The 22,157-nt window shown below is 35.7% G+C and overlaps 1 protein-coding gene across 1 annotated transcript in view; it reads right to left on the bottom strand.

Moving 5' to 3' along the window:
* Window positions 1-6,217: 6,217 nt before the first annotated feature.
* The window catches only part of LOC123697603 (calphotin-like), a 67,079-nt gene continuing 51,139 nt past the window's right edge, over window positions 6,218-22,157 (bottom strand). The window contains exon 2 of the mRNA XM_045644149.1: window positions 6,218-6,874. Within this exon, the coding sequence (XP_045500105.1) occupies window positions 6,218-6,874 (657 nt within the window). The remainder of the gene's footprint in view (window positions 6,875-22,157) is intronic.

Below are 22,157 nucleotides of genomic sequence, written 5' to 3'. Positions count from 1 at the left end.
TCTCAAGTTTTTGCTTATCACTTCTTCTTCACGTGAATACGATATTTGGCGAGTACGGTTGGGGGGGGGATTCCATACCTTTCCAGCTGCGTGTCCCCCCCCAAAATGTCAGGCTGGGACCGCGCCTGTCATTCGAAAGTATAACTTAAAAAAATTGTCGAATTGAGAAACCCCTCCTTTTGTTGAACTCTATGACAATCTCATTTAAATAGTATTTTCTAGTGTTTGATTTTACACGAGTATTATATACATTTAGAAATTAAATATTTTAACGGATTTTAAACGCGATTTATTCATTATATGGCGAGCGTGGTCACGGGCAGACCTCCGTGTAAAGTGTTCGAAATGTCCGAAAAATAATACAATGATTAAATCGCGTTTAAAAACCGTCAAAAATCTTTAATTTCTAATCCTTATTTTCTTCTTCTTCTTTTTCTCCCTCATTACCTCTATATTATTAGTTTAGACAACGCTAACCGATGCTTCATTAATTTACTAACCCGACAAAAGTTTTTCAAGATTGTTCACAGTAATTTTGATAAGGTTAAAGCGCTGACTTTGTAAGAGCACAGTTAATGTTGTTTCGCAGTAAATGCTGGGTAATTGCTGGCCGGAATGAGATTAGTCTGCGGTGGATGGTTTAATTAATTTCTATAGCTCTTTTGTGCTTATAAGAATTTGGACAGAGTTGGTTATGTCGTGCGTTTGCATAACGCTGCAGTTTCATTTCCATTATTTGAGTTTTTAAGCGAAATTAGTTAATTTGAAAGCTAATTTGTGATCATCTTAACAACGGAGATTTTTTTATTTCTACGTTTTCTGATAAAATGAAAGGTAAACATGTAAATAAAAGGATATAAAAAATTTGTGTTGTTAGAAGAAATAAGGTAAAGGAAGGTAGTCACTATCTGTCTCAGCTGGATGAATCAAATGCGGGGAACACATACACAATCTCTATATGATAGGGATGATATAAAATAATATTTTATATGATTTATGTGAAGGTTAATTATCATAAAATAATATAAAATGTTTAAAACTTTGGTGATTATAATAATAATGTTATCCCACCAAAAACATTTTCATGTAAAATGTTGCCAAGACGAGCCCATATGACTCGCACTGTCAAAAAGTTATCAGATCTCATGTAGAGCCAAGCTTCTAACACTACACGCCCTAACTCTACAAGGCCTAACTTCACAAACTCTACACCTTAGTCAAAATATGTGGCTTGGCCATTTCGCTACATTCACATCGGCGTAATGTGAAAAATTAATTCACTGTTCATTACTTTTGTGTTATACAATAGTTCTTGTAGTAACGAACGGCCAAGCCACATATTTTGACTAAGGTGTAGAGTTTGTGAAGTTAGGCCTTGTAGAGTTAGGGCGTGTAGTGTTAGAAGCTTGGCTCTACATGAGATCTGATAACTTTTTGACAGTGCGAGTCATATGGGCTCGTCTTGGCAACATTTTACATGAAAATGTTTTTGGTGGGATTTCATTTCTTTTTGTAAGTTGTTTGTAACAAAATTTTATATGTCGATTAAAGTTTTAATTTATTTTTTAACAAGGAGTACCTATACATATATATATATATATATATCTAGGGGAACCAAGTTTTAGATTATTAGATTAGACCTCTAGCGTCATCAAAATTTAATTTAAAATTACAGGTCTCATACAAACTCCCATCCCCTAGTTTAAGGGGTTGGGGGATGAAAGTTACAAGTTTTATAATTTTTTTGTTGTTTCTGTGCTAATACTAGCTTACATACAAAATTTCAACTTTCTAGGACATTAGGAAATACCTTAACAATTTTGATGATCATCAGTGAGTCAGTGACGAAATTAGCGTTTTTTAGATATAAATAACATCTGAAGTATAAAAGCTAATGTAATTAAAACTTAATATGTTCAATAAGTCCGCTATTGACAATATATCCCGAAAATTTTGTTGATCTAGCATAATCCAAACCCAAGTTATGAGGGTTCAAAAAAACGTCGAAGCGCTTCGAGAAAAGGTAGGTAGTGCCCGTGCGCTTCGCTTGTTCGCTTGGCTCGTCTTGGCGGGGGCACTACCGTGCCCCCAGATAGTAAAGATTAACAATAAGTAGAGAATTATTTCCTCCTGATAGACGTGGAAATTGAGGGAACTCTGCTTTGCCCATTGTAATAAATTATCTGTGCGACAAAATATATAAAATGCTCAGTATTAATTGACAATATTCCAATGGGAAAATAATGCAAACAATAATTTAAATATAGCCAAGTCACCAGAGACACAGTAAAACTTCGCCCGAAAGAAAATATAACACTGCAGGAACCTAGTCTGGTCAGAATAAGAACATTACTTTCGACTTCCACCATGCAATCTTGTAATTTTTGAAGATCTTTGGACCCGTTGAAAGTAAAGTTTCAAGGTCATGTCATGGCAACACCGTCACGTCATGGTATGTGTATGTGTCATCAAAGTGACGATTTTGGTATCTTTGAATCTTGCCAAAGAAGCTTCACTTCTACTACTTCTCTGATTGAAGCAACCAGAGATTCTTTTAAGCTATTGCACGGCTTCTATCGCGGGCCTTGAGCGCGGGGACCGAATCGAGAAATTCCGTAACGAAAAAACCTCACGCTCACCACTCCGACGGGCGGAGGTGTGGCTTGAAGGCATAGCTTGCAATAGCTTTACCGCGGCAGTCCCCGAGTGCCACACGTCGTTTTTTAACCAAAGATCGAATCTCGTACTTATCTGATAATAATTGAAACCTACTCAAAAGCACTTAATTATTAACAACCAAGTTCGGTAGAAGCGTTAAAAGGAATTTGTTTTCAATTGCTCTCCTTGTTCAAATGGAAGTTGGTTTATTTCTATTAAGAAGTTAGTGATAAAGTTTCTTTTGTATGTCTTGAGAGTTGAGATCCTTTCGACCTTTCAGTGTAGTAATGGCTAACTCTTAAAAGGTTGCGAGTTGATTTCTCAACATTTTAAATTGGAATTAGGTAAGTACCTGTGCTTGGTGTTGTTGGTTTCTATTTTGTTTTTAAGATGTTTTTTACAAAGAATGTTGTATAGGTTATATCAAGTTCTTAATAATAATATATTATTACCTACCTTTCTATTGTATTGTATAGTACTGATTAGGTACCTATGGAAGTCGAGGAAGATTTCTAATCAATACCCGCGGCCCTATCATTAAAGCGGCTCGACGGAACACAGTGGGGTTTTAGGCGGTAAGAATCCAAAATAACCCACGGCTCCTTCCCCGGGGGCCGTGGGTATCTTTCGAAGATTTCCCCACTCCAAAAAAAATAAAAACAAAAAAAAGGTACCTATGGAAAGCATACTTACGCACTTCTGAATTTTTACTGAAGAAATAATAAATCATTATTCAAACAGATTTCTTATTATTTACATTCTTCATACACGTTCTGTTTACTAAAAAAAAAACCTTTAAATTAAAAGAAATCCCACCAAAAACATAAATGTAAAAATTGGAGCCGAGTTCAATCGTTGACTTAATTTGCCAAAAAAAGAAATGAGATCTAAATGTGTGCCAAGTTCTGCAGACAGTCCAGAAATTTATTTACAAAGATGTATTAAGTTCTTAGGTTGACTGAAAACTCAATTGTTTTATTTTCCCTTAGAGAACAATGTTTATTCCAAAATATAACTTTTTTAATTTGAATACTATAATTATTTTCACAAAGCAAACAACTAATGACCTATTGAACCCCATAATTTGATGAGGCTAGTTTTTAGAACCTCACAAAATATAAACAAAATATAAACAATATAAACAGTAGGCTATTTTTTAAGACTAGTAAGGTGAATATACTATTTTCTATTTTTTTAAACTTTTCCATTTTTCCATACAAACAAAATTTATGTCATTGAAAAAAAAATTAAATACAAATAAATTCAGTATTTTCTGATTTTTTCCTTTGTACACTCACTATTACCTAGTTGATTACAAAATTTGAACTTTCTAGGTCATCTGGAAGTGGGTTAGGTTTTGTATATGTCTATAAGTCAGTCAGTCTTAAAAATTGCGATTTTTGGATATTAATATCTACGCAACTGTTTAATCTGTATTTATGAAATTTAAGGTTCTTGTTTATCTTGAGGTCCTCTTGATATGTACCAAATTTGGTTTATATAACTTAAATAGTTTTCGAGTTATAAGGGGGTGAAAAGTGGCTCGAAATGGTTCGTGTAAATATACACACGGCTGCTGCTCGCCAGTTCTCTTCGCTTGAACTCGGCTTGACACGCTGCCGCGTGTCTAGATAATCCGTATAACTCTAAACTATGGAATTAAAAAAATTTATTGCTCCTACAGAAAGTAGATCGTCGATGTAATTCAATTACTTATCCTCGTAGTTGGCTTTTAAATTTAACAAGGCGCAAGGGAAAATAAAGTTTATAAAAGGTTGAACGGCTCCACGACCCTTTGCGAACAGTGAAAGTACAGGTGTTTATGTTTCCTACGAATGTATCATGTCTTACGATGTTAACCTGAATCGGAGTTTATAATTGTTAAAACTGTATTAATTATTGAGGTGACAACGTCTTATAATTCGATAGAGCCGGCTGCACGCACGAAAAAACATGACTCATGCGGCGTTACCTCGCTCTGACTCATCTGAGGCGTTCCATGTAAGGCTTGAAGTGCGAGCGAGAGCGCGGAACGAGCGACAAAGAAGCACAATCGGACGTTGTCACGTTCAACTATCGTCAGTAAACCGACTTTACAGACAGCCAATTTTTTTATTTATCTTTTGAAAGAATAATCGTTTATTCCTGACTCCATGAGTAAAGTTATAGAGTTGATATAATTATTATTTATTTAGATATAGTTACCTATCAAATGTTTGAGATTTTTCTCTTTTAGTTATTATAATATAATTACATCAGAAATATAATCATAAAATCTCAGAAATAGACTTTTATTTAATAGGTAATTGTAAGCGTATGTAGCTGTACCTACGAATTACGATTTACAGGCGCCTGTTGCACGATGCCAATTTTTTTTTATAACAGATTTCTCGATTTCTTCATATCACATTTACATCAATCAAAAAATACTGAACTAGCGAACCATGATAAATATTTTACGTGAAACAGGTGCCATGGACTTCCGATCTAACCACAGGATCTAACTAAGAATAAGATGGTCAATGATGTGCCAAATGTCTTTATAAAAAAGATTTACATCAAAATTCTTGTTGCATATCTATTAAGTCTCTTATATCAAACTAGCTTACCGCCCGCGGCTTCGTCCGCTTAGTCTAAAACCTAATAAATTATATACTAAGACCTTCCACTTGAATCACTCTATCTATTTAAAAAAACCGCTTCAAAATCCGTTGCGTAGTTTTAAAGATTTAAGTACCTTTATAAAGGGACATAGGGACAGAGAAAGCGACTTTGTTTTATACTATGTAGTGATGATGATGACAATAAATTAAAAAGAAGATTTCTACTTCTTTTGGATTAAATGATATGATGTCGCAATATGGTGCTGAGAGGATCCTATTTTGAATTTGATTGCATAATACATAGTTATTAAAAGTTTGTTTCTTATCGGTGTTTATCTGTGGATTCAATGCATTTCTTTCTTTATCATGATATTTCATGATTAAAGAGAATTTAATATATTTATCAACTGTATTTTTCTTCAAAATTCAAAATTTAGGATCATACTTCATCATAGATAACATTAAAACTTTAGGAGCTTACACAAATGAATGAATCTAAATATAAATATCCATTCTTAAAAAGAAACGGTTTTTATCAGAGAGTGAGTAGTAAAATATATTTAGGAAGCCAATAACTACAGTTTTTGGCAGTAACTTAATCATGAAAAGTGCTTAGAAAATGCCATTTTTATCATATTCCCACGTATTGCGTAATACGGGCGTAATAGATTGCGTATCCTTCAGCTAATTTCAAAATACAGTATTGATTAAAATTTTAAAACTCCACACTATAAATAAAAATCTAAACATAAATAGTCAAGTATTTATTCAAGCATGCAGCATTCTTTGTATTGATCGAAATACCACAATGGAAATTGTCACAGCGTCTCAAAACGGATGATTGAAAGTAGGAACTAGATGTTTTAAAAGTTTAATACAAAAATGTACTTATGTTACTTATTAAACCATCAAATATTTGAGTGTTCTCAGTTCCTATAGCTAAATACTGGTTGTATTTAGTTGAGTTGTTCAGGGAGGATTTGAGCGGGGTCAACGACGATGGGGGCGGGTGCGGGGAGGGTGGGGGTTCCGATTTCTGCGGGGGCGACTTCAACAACGTCGACGGGTTTCACGTCGACGACATCAACGGGCTTAACGTCGATCACATCAACGGGCTTGACGTCGATGACATCAACGGGCTCAACGTCGATGACGTCCACGGGTTCGGGGATGATCTCAGGCACGACAGCGGGGCCAGCTTCGGGCGCGTCAACGGGGATCTCGATGACGTGGCTCTTGGAGTTGATGTTGATGATGACTTGCACAAGGGGGCTCTGTTCTTGAGCGGCAACTTCGGGGTCGATGATGGCGGGGCCAACGGAGATAGGTTCGTTGTCAATGATGGCAGGGCCTACGGAGATGGGCTCATGGTCGATGATAGCGGGGCCTACGGAGATGGGCTCATGGTCGATGACAGCGGGGCCTACGGAGATAGGCTCGTAGTCAATGATAGCGGGGCCAGGAACGATGACTTCGGGCTTGACGATGCCGGGTCCGACGGCGATCTCTTCAGGCTCGATGACCACGGGGCCAGCGCTCTCGGGGATGAGGCGGGCTGGGCCGGCGAGGGCCACGGCGAAGCAGGCTGCGAGCACTAGGAATTTCATTTTGATCTGTAACGTAAAAGGATTGTTATTGCGATGTCTAATTTAAGGGAATGTAGGAAAGAACGAACGAAAAAGCATAGGCCCTTTATCTAGTTTGCTTATTCATTAAATTAAAGATGTTGGCACTTAATGTAAATAAAATATTTATGAATGAAAAATTAACTACCACAAATTGGAGTTATAGGTAGGAATTAATTTGCGATTTAAATAAGAAACAACGCAATTTATACAAAACAGGGTTGTAAGAACATATTGCAAATATTACAATTTCACTTACCACTGTTGTTTTCAAATTATGTTATTCCTAATGAAAAATTACATTATATACTAAAATATTATCGTTTACAAGGGATTTACTGATGTTTAGATTAAGAGATAAAGGCTGATATCAATTTATTGCTCTTAATAACTTTAGAAAGATAAAAATGATCGATCCGTTTTTAAGCAGGGATATCTTTATAACTCTTTCTATTCGAAGAATAGATGCTGATATTTCCTCATAAAAGCGACTTGGCGGCAAACAGTAATAACGATGCGACACGTCATGTTTTATTAATATAAGCTCCTTCATGTATTTTCGTTAAGCTTATTTAGACAGACAATACTTTCGACATATCTTTATTGTTATTATTATTTATAATGCAATATATGACTGACAATTGATAATGAAAAGTCAGAGTCACTTTCCTAAGACCTGGCTCATATTTTATCCGAAGTCCGTTCTTTTTAAGTTAAAATAATTATTGGACTCTTTTTTTTCTATATCACAAATTATCTATTCTACGATACATACCTTATAATTGCAAGGCTTGGCCTTGTATACACAATAAATATTACGTTAATTGCGTCCTACAATATTTCTTTGAAGTTCGCGATTGTTCCTTCAATTTTTTTTGTTTCAGGAAATTAAATATCTATATTATATCTATTATAATGCCGATAATGTCCACGTAATAAATCCGAAGATTAAATGATACCAACATATAATTAATAACCATTCTTCGACAGTAGCTCTCTTAAAGGTAACCATATTATGTATTGAAAAATATTATATTGTTAGAATACATTGCCCTGATGTACTTACATTAGTGCATTCAAATAGGCATTCAATAGTGCGATTTCTAGAACTCAATTTACATTCAATGCATATTATGTGGGGTGATATTTACAGTCACCTATTATATGATTGATTGCCACGATTTAGGACCGTCCCACCATTCGAATTTTGATCTACTGTTTTACCTGTTTGTGTCTGTGTGTGTGTGCGTGTGGATATTGGTGTGTTGTATGTGTGTGAGATTTTGTACAGCACATTATGCTTGGTCATCTGTAAAAATAATAAATTAGTAAATATGTGAAAATCCGTAATTAAGTACTTAAAGTTTGTTTACCAATTAATGTTCTTGGCTGACTTGAAAAATCGAAATCAATCGAAATAATTATAGTAGTAGTGACGAATAGATAAAATATTAATACAATTATAATCCATTCATAGGTAGATATATCACGTATTTGCTATGACCGCAGAATGTTGCCATATCTGGTATTCAGGTAATTGGTATGCAGTCGAAATGTACAATTATATCGAAGGTCAGGGACGTTGTTTAATTGAAATAGTTCTAACCCAAACCTCCCTTCCTATCACTTAATTAAAAATAAGTTAAAAATGTACTATAATTATTGATACCGACAGTACTGAAGATTTGACAATTTTTATTATATATAATAACTGATAGGAAGGTACAACAGGGGTGAGAATGATACGGTAAATGCATAAGAGAATTTGTGAAAACAACATCTCAAAGTTTTAACTTTTAAGGTTTAAAGTGATTTTATAAGTGGCATGTTTTGTTTATATTTCAATTGCATGTCAAGCAGGTAGAGATAGGAGTGAGATGTTAGTTTAGATTCTCGATACTTCCGTAATTATTTAGGGTCTACGAATCTTAGGTAGAATTTAATTTGTCATCTTGACAATTGATCCTTCGTAGCACTATTAACATACGTAGTTACTAGGATATTTTATATTAAACTGTCTTTTACAATTGCACCTACATTACATTATAACGCACACAATTTCCACACTAATATCCAGTGATATTATTACACTACAGTTAGTCAATATAGGCATAATAGTTAATATAAAAATTTCACCACTCCACCATAAAAGTGGTCAGAACATTATTCATAACGAGGTTTAATTAATTCTAACGCAATAAAAACGGTTCACAATTGTAACATTTAAAAGTTTTATTAAATACTAGCTTTTGCCCGCGACTTCGTCCGCGTGGAATAGTGACTTCCGGCAGAAAAGTATAGATAGCTGTGCCCGCGACTACGTCAGCGTGTAACTCCTTGTGTATTATTAATTTAAAATGTATTGGTAATATTATTTACATCAGGTTCACATGAGGCTTAAGGACCTATAGAATCAAAATACTTTAGCGCAAAGCTTCCGGGTAAACTATATTGAAAGTTGACCCGTCCGGCACGTGAACATAAAGATTTCTAGAACTGCTAACACGGGAAAGAGCAACGTATAACTGACCATGCGAGAAACAACTGACACCGAGATCTACTCCGGCAACATGAAAAGTCTGCCCTTGAGCCTTATTTATTGTCATTGCATAACACACCGATACTGGGAATTGCGTCCTTTTAAATTGGAATGGAAAATTATTTGGTATTAAGGGTATTCTGGGGATAAAGACGGTTTCTCCTGCACCGCAACCTGTTAAAATTTGAGCCTCGATTATATTTTGTTGCAACTGGGTTACTTTTAGTCGAGTTCCATTGCAAAGTTGTGGTGGTCTTAAATTTCGGAGTAGAATAATCGGAATGCCAATTTTTAAACAAATTTCGTGAGAAGGAAGTCCGGGCATATTTAAAGAATTTAAAAATTCTATCGGGTAATTAGTTGCTTCTTGTTCATCGACCATTCTATTTATTGATCTATAAACTTTGCTTTCCCCCTGTATATTCGACAGTATTTTGTTATTAATCTCAGATGCCTGGTCATTGCGAGGAGTTAAAATAGATCTTTCGCATAGCCAGGAATTGTCCCTATTTAATATATTTGTTACGTCACCGTAAACCGACGATATAAGATGTGGTTGAGATTGCACTATACAACATAATTCAGGCGTCAGAATAAGTTTTCCTTGGTGTAGTTGTGGATAGGTACCTTCACCAATCTTTAATAATGAATCAGAAAATTGACTATCATCCGGGTTATCTCCAGTTCTCACTCGCATGTTTATAGTCAAATGCACCGATTGTATATCACGCCACAAATAAGAGCTTTTCAGGCAAGCCCTAACCTCATCAGCTCGGGTTCCCCGTGGTATTACCGGTAAGGTTTGTCGGAAATCACCACAAAATAAAACCGTGATACCGCCCATTGGTCGATCATTTTGTCTTATATCCCTTAAAGTTCTATCTACCGCTTCTACTGCTTTTCGATGGGCCATCGTACATTCATCCCATATGATTAAATTACACTCGCGTAATACCTTTGCTTTGTCGCTATTTCTTGAAATACTACAGGTTGGACTTTCCGTGCGATCTAAATCAATTGGTATTTTGAACATAGTGTGAGCCGTTTTACCTCCTGGTAGCAATGTTGCAGCTATCCCAGATGAAGCTACGGCAAGAGCTATTTTACGCTGATTTCGAACATAAGCCAATATTAATTTAGTCAAAAAGGTTTTCCCAGTTCCTCCAGGTGCATCTAAAAACCATATTGTTCCCAAATTATTTTGAACACTTCCGCACACACGGTCATAAACTGAACGTTGTTCTGCAGTCATCATTGGGACACCGTTTTCTAATGTTGTCAGCAGTTCCATTAAGTTGTAACCAATCTCTGCGGAATATTCCCTATTAGTTACCTCTCCGACTGAGGTTGGTGTTGGCAAACCATATTCACATAGTGATTTACCGCCAACTGCTGTTAACTCATCCTGAAGAGCTAATAAGCACTGATTTATGGCAAGATCACGGAAATTATCATTAGTTGTGCCTTCATCATTGTTAGATATATTTCTAAGAAAGTCTTCTGAAAATTTGTCTTTATATTTTTCCCATAATTGTACAGCATCTGACAAATTACAAAATGTAAGTAATGTTACAAATAAATGACGTAACCGTCTTGGATTATCACTAACACAGGATTCTGCTAAAGCGTCATCCCAATGCTGATCATTTTCAAGCAAATGACGCGCTTGGCAAGCTGCATGATAACTGGGATAAACAACATTGTCTACTTTTCTCAAATCTATAAATGAGGTTGGTCCTCGCACAGTATGTAATAATAATCGCAAATAGAAACACTCACCGTTGTTAGGATGAACGGTGTATACTCTACCAAGAACATGTTCTTTGAAAATACCTGACTCGCCATCTACAGGCCTGCCACGGCGTCTACGATTAAAGACACCTCGTTGCTTATCGTAGGTATAATACGATGGAACTTCTTCATATAAAAGAGATTTTGCAAAATCATCAGTTTGGCAAAGTCGAAAGAATGCTAATAAAGTTGTTTGTCTAGGGTTCTCTAACCGTTCTGTGACATTTTCGGTGTTGAAATATATACGTTGACCGCCTTCAAGATGAACATCCAGATGGGTCACAGGTGGATATCTTTCATGAATGTTGAAACTTAAGATCCGCCACACAGCTTCTGAAGAACTTATATATCTGCCTGACTGAAATCTTGTAACTTCATCATTTTCATTTCTCAAAGCAAATGTAGCTTGGTCACTGCCCTTATTAATGTACTTACAAATATATTTTATTGACTCTACACTATTACACATTTCAACATTTATGTGAGCTTGAAATGCTCTGGACAACACAGGAGAATACGGAACGACCCACCTATTGTCTAAAATAACCTGTTGTCCAGACACTCGCTTTTCAACAGTGAAACCACCAGTATCTCTTGAACGGCGACGATATTTCGGGTATCCATCATGTCCTGTTACAGTTTCTTCCACTAAGGCTTTTGGATATCTTTTAGTGCAACGACCGTCTTGCATGCAAGAAGAATTCACGTTAAATGCACCACATGGACCATGTATCATATGAGTTTTAACAATGTCGTATAACTCGGAATCTGCAATCGGACTTGGAATTTCGGCACTGATTAAACTGTCTACATCATTAGGTCGAACCTTATCTTTTAACCAAAGCAGGATATGTGCGTGGGGTAAGCCGCGTTTTTGCCATTCAACACTATACATATAACACAATACTTCTCCAAAAATGTTATCTTTGGTAAATAGATCTATCATTGATTTTAATTTTAAATGAAAAACTCTTGCGATGATATCATGGCGGTCATGCGGTGCTTGACCCTCAAGAAGCTCCCGAGTGATTTCATCCCACTTAGGATTGGTAGTTACAGTAATAAATAAGTCGGGACGTCCATATTTTCTTACGTAACAAAAAGCATCTTGAGTACGTTCGTGCATGTAGCGTGGACCACCAGTAAAAGAAGAGGGCAAAATAACTAAACGGCCCATATTCACCGTATCATTATCTTGCTGCATGGCGTCGCGAAGGTGCACGTATTCTTCAGCGCGCAGCTGCCTTTGATTAGATCGTATATAAACTAATCTTTCGGTTTCAATTTTTGCGTACATGTCTACAATAAACTGATTGAATAAGCCACGAAAACGTTGCAAGTATACAAACCTATTCCGTCTTACTTGCAATTGGTAACAGTAAAATTGAAGGCATGAAATCTTTTTATTATAAATAGGTGCGCCTGTATACGGATCAGTTTGGTATAAAGCAAAATTATAACCATCTTCCCCTCGACAATATATCAAAGGATATTGCAAACCGTCGTAAGCCCTGTGGGTTTCGTAAATACGTTGTAAACGATTGTCTCTGGAACGGATAACGATATCACGCCTATCACATTCCTGGTCGACCAATACCACAGCAACTTCATTCGTGGATGGAGCATTATAACGCCCAGGGTGTTCCTGCGTTGGACGCCTATCGGCATTTATAACAATTTTATAATTGTTATCATCATCTCGAGGAAGAGCTTCTAATGCCGATTTAAAACTGCATACATACGAATTAATCTGATGCAACATGTTCTGAAGTTGTGAAATGAGTTCAGCATTTAAATTTGGGAAATATTGATTTCTTATATTCGACTGTTCGTTGTAGTCGGATACAAAATATATTTGAAGAAACTTAGGTTGGTCTTCAGGCAAAAGAGATCCTATCAAATGGTAAACCTGACCTTGTATTTTAAAAGTAGGCATGAAAGGACCTTCGGAGATTTGTTGAGCACCAAAGGATGTCATCTGAAACGCACTATTATAAGTGCGAATGTTGTCGAAAAACTGTTTAGATTGCACATGTTCCCCTAAAAGTAATGATTTCAAAGGTTCCGGTGGGTCTTCGAATGAAGGCAAATTTATTTTACCTCCAGAACAACAGAATCCAGCCGACTCCTTACTCCACTTTAAAGCATTACAAAAAGAACATACCACGTTCATATCGCCTATTACAGAAGATGATCTGTAATCAATTGTGAAATTATAAGCAAACCCACTTTTATATTTGTCTGACCACGCCACCGTATTTCTAGATTGATCTTCTATGTGTACATCTAAGTTATTAAGACTATGACGAAATCTGTCTGCAGTAAGACGGGCCTCTCGCTGTTCGTCCGTTTCAAGAGACCGAATATTTTCGATTCTTAATCTTTCATTAGACAAACTTATTAATCGTTCTTGTGTCAAAGAATTGTAATGTTCGCGTACCGACTCTAGTCGTTGTTCATGCTCATGTTCATCTTCGAGTGATCGAACAATATTATGGTGCACCCTATCATTTGTCAAACGGTCTTCATATTGAGTAAAAGTTTCAGATTCTCGAGATAAAATATGACGTTCGCGGTCAGCTGTGAGACGCAATTCCCTCTCAGTGAAGGTTTCTGACTCGCGAGACAATATATGACGTTCGCGGTCAGCTGTGAGACGTAATTCCCTCTCAGTGAAGGTTTCTGACTCGCGAGACAATATATGACGTTCACGGTCAGCTGTAAGACGTAATTCCCTCTCAGTGAAGGTTTCTGACTCGCGAGACAATATATGACGTTCGCGGTCAGCTGTAAGACGTAATTCCCTCTCAGTGAAGGTTTCTGACTCGCGAGATAATGTATGCCGTTCGCGGTCAGCTGTGAGACGTAATTCCCTTTCAGTAAATGTTTCGGACTCGCGAGATAATGTATGTCGTTCGCGGTCAGCTGTGAGACGCAATTCTCGTTGTGAAGCAGTTTCAGCTGCTCGGGATAACACATGTTGTTCTTGGTCAATGGTAAGCCTTAGCTCTCGTTGAGAAAAGCTTTGAGACGCCCGTGATGTAGCTCGTCTCGCTCTGTCAGCTGCTAATCGCATCTCTCTCTCTGAAGAGCTTTCATTGGCTCGAGAAGTTGAGGCACTAACTCTCATAGAGTTTAACCGATATGCTCTTTCCTCTGCCGATTCTTGAGAACGCGCATTTCTCATCCTCTTAGCATCTCTAGAATTTCGAGATAAAGATGGTCTTTTTTTAGGTGGCATTGTGTATTTTTAATCAACAGTAACTGAAGCTACCTTGCACTTATGAAATCTATTAATATTATATAATATAAACACTACTAAAATAACTAAAATGCGTACCTACTACTACTTATAAAGAAATAAAATGTAAACTAATAATATGCTTAAACACTACCGAAACCTATAGAATAACAACAAAAGAAATCTATAAATGAACTATAATAATTATAGTTAAACACTACTATAATAAATATATGATAATTACGAAAATAAACTATTAATACCTACCAAAATAACAAAGATACGTACCTACTGCTACTTCACTTATAAAGAAATAAAATGTAAACTAATAATATGCTTAAACACCACCAAAACCTATAGAAAAACAAATAATTACGAAAATAAACTATTGATATAATTAAACACTACCAAAATAACTAAAATACGTACCAATTGATACTTCACTTATAAAGAAATAAAATGTAAACTAATAATATGCTTTAACACTACTAAAACCAACAACAACAACAAAAGAAATCTGTCAATAAGGTCGAACACTCTGAACGTCTATTCGCATCAACAGCCAAATATTGTATGAACCTCGCACGCGGACCCGCCGCCTTTTTATAGCTCCCACCGCGAAGCGCGTCGAACGCGGCAACTGATACACAAAAATAATCCTTATGGCATGATTCTGTATTCACGCGCGATGACTTATAGCGTATTTCATGTTCAGTAGCACCTCGTTAAGTCGAACCTCGATAAGTCAAATACCTCCAAATCTAGAAAAAATGTTTTGTTCCCTTCCCCTCAAACACCAAAACCTCCATTACTTGAAATCTTGACCCTCTATTAGTTGAAATAATCACCGAGTCCCTCCAAGCCATTTTGGTACATATTTTCACTCTTTAACCGTTCGAAGAAGTTTAGTTGATCTGCTCTTAAACATGCAATAACCTATCTTATTTTGCGTCCCTCTACTTTTATCTCCAATTCTTAATTTATTTTATTTTAATTGCCATGGCTAAGTGCACGTTTATATTTATTTTTTCTTATTCGCATTTGTTGCACGTATAAAAATGTATGTATCCAAACTGTGGATAATGTTGTTGGTTGGACAGTTATACCTGTATTTAGATTAAGTTTTATTGTACAATTAACCACTGTTCTGCTGTTTATTATCCCTAATAAAGAAAATAAAATAAAATAAAATAACTCGAAAAATTAACTTTCACCTTTGTATCTCGACCATAGCAACGTTTTATTTTACAACCTTTATCTACAACTTGATCATTTGGAATTTATTATCTCTATTGTTCGAACAAAAATAAGTTGCCGACTTTAAGAACTTGAACTTTTTTGTGTACTTTTTATGTAAAACAATCGATGTACAGCTGCTAATGAGCCTTAATAAAATAAAATAAAATAAACTTGCCGACAATGTAAGTACACTATTGTTTCTTAGAAAACATTTTAGGACTATACCATAATAAATTTATGACTCACGTAAACACGTGTTTGCATTATCTGATGACGAAATTATTTTTATTTTAATTGCCATGGCTAAGTGCACGTTCTGATGAGTCTTTTTCCCAGACAGATGAAAAGAACTCTGCGAACATATTACTTATTTTCAATATCTGTATGTGCTGAACGATTACCCAGAGTAAGCGTGGGAACGGACGAAGCGCGTTTTTTGTCTTTAATGTAAGACCAAAAAAGTTTTGTAGATTGGGGTAGCAACGCAACTTATATCGGTCAGTTTCCTAGCGGTCCGCCCCGGCTTCGCCCGTGGTACATATTTACGTTTTCTCTACATAAAAACCATCCTCGTACTTCAAGGAATATAATAGAAAAGAATTATCGAAATCGGTTCAGCCGTTCACACGTGATGCCATGACAACGCGAAACGGGTGCAGACCCGCCGCCTTTTTATAGCTCCCGCCGCGAAGCGCGTCGAACGCGGCAACTGATACACAAAAATAATCCTTATGGCTGCATGTTTCTGTATTCACGCGCGATGACTTATAGCGTATTTCATGTATAACTTTGGTGTTTCTACACCGATTTACATGATTCTTTTACTATAACCTGCCCAGGAGTATGAAGAATAATTGTGCCAAATTTGGTTAAAATCCGTCGTGTAGTTTTTGTTTCTATAACGAATATACAGACAGACAGACAGACAGACAGACAGACAGACAGACAAAAATTTTACTGATTGCATTTTTGGCATCAGTAGCGATCCCTTATCACCCCTTCATAGTTTTTTTTTAAATATATTTCATGTACAGAATTGGCCTCTCTACAGATTTATTATAAGTATAGATAAATACAATTTCGCAATCAGAGAGTTGCGGTGTTTATATAATATATTGCATTTTCAATTTCAAAGGAAAATCGAGTTACGGAAAATAACAGTCTAATTAATGGCCTTAATAATATTCAGGGATATAAGAGTGGTTTCACTCGCAGGTGTAGATGATATCGGTGTATCTGCAGTTAGCCCTCGACCTGATCGTATCTGCATCGATCTATTATAATTTAGTCCGAGAGCCGGTTGACTGTTTTGAAGTGAAACTTCTTTAGGCGTGTCGAGAGTAAAATGTCAAGCTAGCGTCATGACAATACCGTCGCGTCAAGGAGTAAGGCTACGATTTTGGTATTCTTGAATCTTGCCAAAGAAGTTTCACTTATGACACGAGTGCTTAGCACATACGCTATTTTTATTGTAAATATGTAAATAGGTGTTAATTTCGCCTCTTTATTACTTAGTATTACTTTAAGTCAAATAATTTTTGGACAGGCTTAAAAAATAGTTGCAAAAAAAAATACGGATGCGTTAAGAGTTTACACACAAGAGAGGCAACGCTAGAACGACTGCTACAAAGTAGGAAAGAAGAACATAATTAAAAATAAGTATTTATATTATGTACTTTATGGATATGTAAATTGTGTGTGTTTGTAAAGGAAATAAAATTAGTTAATTTATATGATACTTTTTATTTCATTCCCTTCATTCCTTAAACTTACATGCTGATGATATTTCAAAACGACGGGTTTGAAATATCATCAGCCGTCCTAAGTTACCCGTCGTAACTTAGGACTTCAATTTAACCCATTGAGCTCCAAGCGGCCCGATCGGACCACGACACAATAGATTTTCTATTGTGTCTGTGATTCCGGCGGCTGAGTTATTACAATGAAAATAAAAGCAAGTGGAGCGATTGCTATTGTTTTTTTTTGACGTGATAACGTCTTTAAAATCGTTTTAGTCGGGTGACATGTTCAGAAATTTGTGTCACACCAAAACCTCACGAGCGCGATCGCAGGTATAACGAGAGAGAGACGGACCGATCTCCCGTCTCATCTCGAGCGTCTCATCTCATCATAAGACGTTATCACGTAAACATCTCGATCGTAAACCTACTATACAAACAACCAATTTTTTGACGTGATAACGTCTTTAAAATCTTTTTAGTCGGGTGACATGTTCAGAAACTTGTGTCACACCAAAAGCTCACGAGCGCGATCGCAGGTATAACGAGAGAGAGACGGACCGATCTCCCGTCTCATCTCGAGCGCTGCCACTGCATTATGTTATCACGTAAACATCTCGATCGTAAATCTGCTTTACAAACAAACAATTTTTTTAAATTTAATATTCTCAATTTCAGTACCATCAAGATATAGATAACAATACAAAATTATAAGCTTAGCTTCAACTTAATCTTTATGCCCATCATATAAATTTACGAAGCACTGCTTCTACGCATAAAGATAAATAATGAAAAGAAATTATATTGTCACAAGACTGATAACATTTCTTATTCAGCTCTCGGTCTAGGTTTATATAAAATGACTTAACAGACCCAGGCTCTGTATTCCAAGGGAAGTGGAGTTTGCATTCGATTTGCGAAATCCAATCGTTGCGTCCAATCTTTAACAGCTCCATTTAAATAGATAACGTTGTATTGTTTCATTAGATTATGGTATTAAGAATGTATTGATAGAAATAATATTTCATTAGATGTAAAGGGTATTAAGTATTGACCGCCTCCTTGGTACAGTGGTTGACGCGTGAGAGTAGAACCAAGGGCTCCTGGGTTCGATTCCCGGTGGAGATGTAGAAAAAAAAAATGTCGGTCTGGCAGGACACAGAAGGCTGATCACCTACTTGTCCCTAAAGAAAATCGTTCAGTAAAACAGATGTTTAATACATCTGCCCCCTAGTGGGGACTAGGGGATATGGGACTTCACTTTTTAAAGGGTATTAAGAATGTAGTTATAGAAAGGATGGAATGTTTGAGATTATTGCATGAATCGCTATGGAAATAAAGGCAATGAGAAAATTAATTATAGGTAATAAAATATAGATAGTAGGTGCTTTTTGTACAACGATGAAGATAATATAGAGCAAAAAATAATATAATTAAATCTTGTGTTGTGTGCAGTTTTTAAGATTTGCTGCAAAGCAATTATGGACACCTAATTCAAGTTTATTATTTGATTCTGACATAGATGATTGATTAACGGTGCATTTACATCAAACGAACATTGAGCTAGAGCTAGAGCAAGAGCATTATTTCGTGATATTTTAATGTAAACAAAAACTCGTATTTAGTGTTATACAGAATTTAATTATAGAACATTGCATGGCATCTTTTCGACGCACTAAAAAACAACGAAATACGAAAACGAACGAACGCTTTAATAATATTGAAAATAATTTGACATAGTGGGGTTGGAATGAACATTCGCTCGTTTGATGTAAATGCACCGTTACAGTATAATACTTATTTTGGTTTAGCACAAATCGGACATGATGCGTTATAAATAAATAAATAAATAAGTTACTGCATATCTAACCAGATGGCAGTCATTTTAAGTTATAAATTATTGTAGAGCTTTATTTTTTTTTTTATGCTATTGGACAGCAAACGAGCAGACGCGTCGCCTGGTGTTAAGCGATACACGCCGCCCATAAGTATCCACTCCACTGGGAAGTGGATGTGTTGCTGTCCACAAAGGGATTTGGAAGAAGTTAGGTAGAAGGGGCGAGGATGGGAGGGAATGAGGATGGGGTAGGAGAGGATGGGTAGGGGATGGGAAGGGATGTGGGCCTCCGGACCCCTCACTCACCGTACGGAACGCGACAGTAAACTGTCACTATGGCGCCGATATTCTGTGAGGGTGTGGTACCTTCCCCGGTGCGAGCGTGGCCCAATTCGTGCCGAAGCATGCTCGACTCCCACTCCAAAAATTATCAAAGGAGCAGCCCTTTTTTATAATTCAACAAATAAGTATATAATTTTGATCCCATTAATTTTACAGTCGACAGGGTCGCGTGTCAAACTAGTATACGAATATAATATGACAAGCCGATAACAATATGAAATGTGAATTTTCAATGCTGTTAATAAACTCTGATAACATAGCTTCCGGCCAGTGTTCAATGTTATTTGCGAACATCGATAACGAAATAATATTGTTTACTGTACTAAAGTAAATAATACGTTAAGGGTAATATACTAGCGACCCTTCCCGGCTTTGCTCGTAGCAATTAGCTTATGTTAGTCAAGGTAAATTTATTGAGTGGGGTTGTGAAATGTCTTTATTAATTACGATATTATATACGAAATATATTGCAATGGTGATAGGTAATGTTCTAAGGTAAAGTCTTTGGATATTAGTGCTTATAGTGTTTAAGATAAACTTTGGACTTTTTTTAGCTGGTAATAAAAACATATAAATCAATTTGTCATTTTAGGATAAATGGACTTTCAATTTGGATTTAAAAGAAAATCAAGTACCTAGTTATGTTATATTATATCAGTCGTGTAGTAGCTCAATTCACACTTTTAATGTTGATAAATATAAAATTTGTTTTGTTAATCATACAGCCCATTCATTTTGTTTTAAACAATTCACTATAACTAACATATACATTTTTGCTCTCCATTTAAATAAACCTGTCTTACAACAGATATCAAGCCTAGTATCTAAAGCTTCAACAGTCCAACAGAAGATTCAAATTAACACACCTTCCAAGATATAAAAATACCTATAAACTTCGCACCCAATATGAGTAGCAATACCGTTTCATAATGAAAGCGTTCCGATGGTCTAGATTCAACTGTTTGACATCTGCACAGCTCAGCTAGAATTTTTGATCAAAGCAATTTGGCGTGTGATTGAATCGGTAATGGCCGGCAGTTGATTAGAGTTGGCACATTGGAACTTGCTTGACAATTTCGGCTGAACATTTCTTTAGGTTTTATGATGACCTCTATACCTAGTCAGTTTTGTTTAAAGGCTTGCTTTATGATTGTATTTATAGTGAACCCTTAAAGTATTAACCCTTAATAAATAAATAATGATTTTCAATTGTAAGTTAACAAACTTTATGGTCACTGGATTACCATGAGAAACCTAGCAAAACCAATGCATCTTGTTGAAACAAAATGAGCTTGAATTCAGTTAAAGTCTACAATATTGTTTTCTATGTCTTATTATTTCTAAATAAGGAAAATAATATGCTTACTCTATTTCTTGGAGTTCTCATTGCCTTATCAGAGTTAAAAAGCTAATCGAGGTGGGACTATAAGGACAGCGGTAAGTCACCGGTTAACGCACGAAGTTTATTTAATCTTTATTTCTGTTTGTAAATGTTACCAAAACTTCCAATAATAAAGATAAATAAATGAAAAGCATGAAAAATCATAATAATTTCTCTTTTATGGATAGTTCAGCTATTAATCCGGAAATATTAATTTAAAAAGTTATGCCACAGACTAATAATAATATACTGTAAGTGCTGATTTACACAGGGTCAGAAGACAAGTCAGTCGCGGCGCCGAAATTCGGCGTCGCGACTGACTTTAACTGTTTACATAGACTTTAAGCCTCTGTACTGACTTCAAATCTGTTTACACGGGGTTTTTTTTCGGGTCAGCACTGATTTGCCTCGAATTTGTAGTCAGTTACTGACCCTGTGTAAATCAGCACTTATGCCAATCGACTGTCACTTATGACAACTTGTTGTCATTAGCACAACGTTGCGATAGGTTGCGATAGGAAAATCATCCCGGTGGAATCGAGCCGCGTTGATGTTAATAAATTCTTTTAATATGAAAAACATTTACAAAGTTTATAGTTTTTTCTTAACTTGAATGAAATTAATTATGAACTAGAAAAACTATAAGAACATTGAAACATTCTTAAAAAAAAAGATAATAAAACACAATGTATTTCTTAGAACCATAATATTATAATATACGTATCATTTTCACTAACTATAATACTTTATTTATATTAAAATTTACACTAATCCGTTTAAATCGAACAAACCCAAGAGCTTATTGTATAAAATAAAAGCTTAGAAAATAACGAATTATTGATATGAATGATACAATCACACTATACTATCCATAGGTAGGTACTATATTCAGGTAAAAGTGATAATGCTGTTTATTTGTATTTGTAGCTTTTGAATATACCTACATGTTTACTTTCCATACATGTCTCTCTCTAATAAAGCATTTGATTGCATTATAATAACACGCAAACAATGATATTTATTACAACTCTGATCATTTACTGATTAGTATGATAAGGAAAACGTAAGTATAACTCAAATCTCGAAAATTTAACTTTTTATTAAAACAATTTTTAGGACAAAGTTTTATTGAGTTCACAGCTGTCGATAAGGGTCGAAAATA

This window comes from Colias croceus, chromosome 1 (genome assembly GCF_905220415.1).
Source record: "Colias croceus chromosome 1, ilColCroc2.1".
Taxonomy (NCBI): Eukaryota; Metazoa; Arthropoda; class Insecta; order Lepidoptera; family Pieridae; genus Colias; species Colias croceus.
This window is presented reverse-complemented; position numbering and strand designations above follow the sequence as displayed.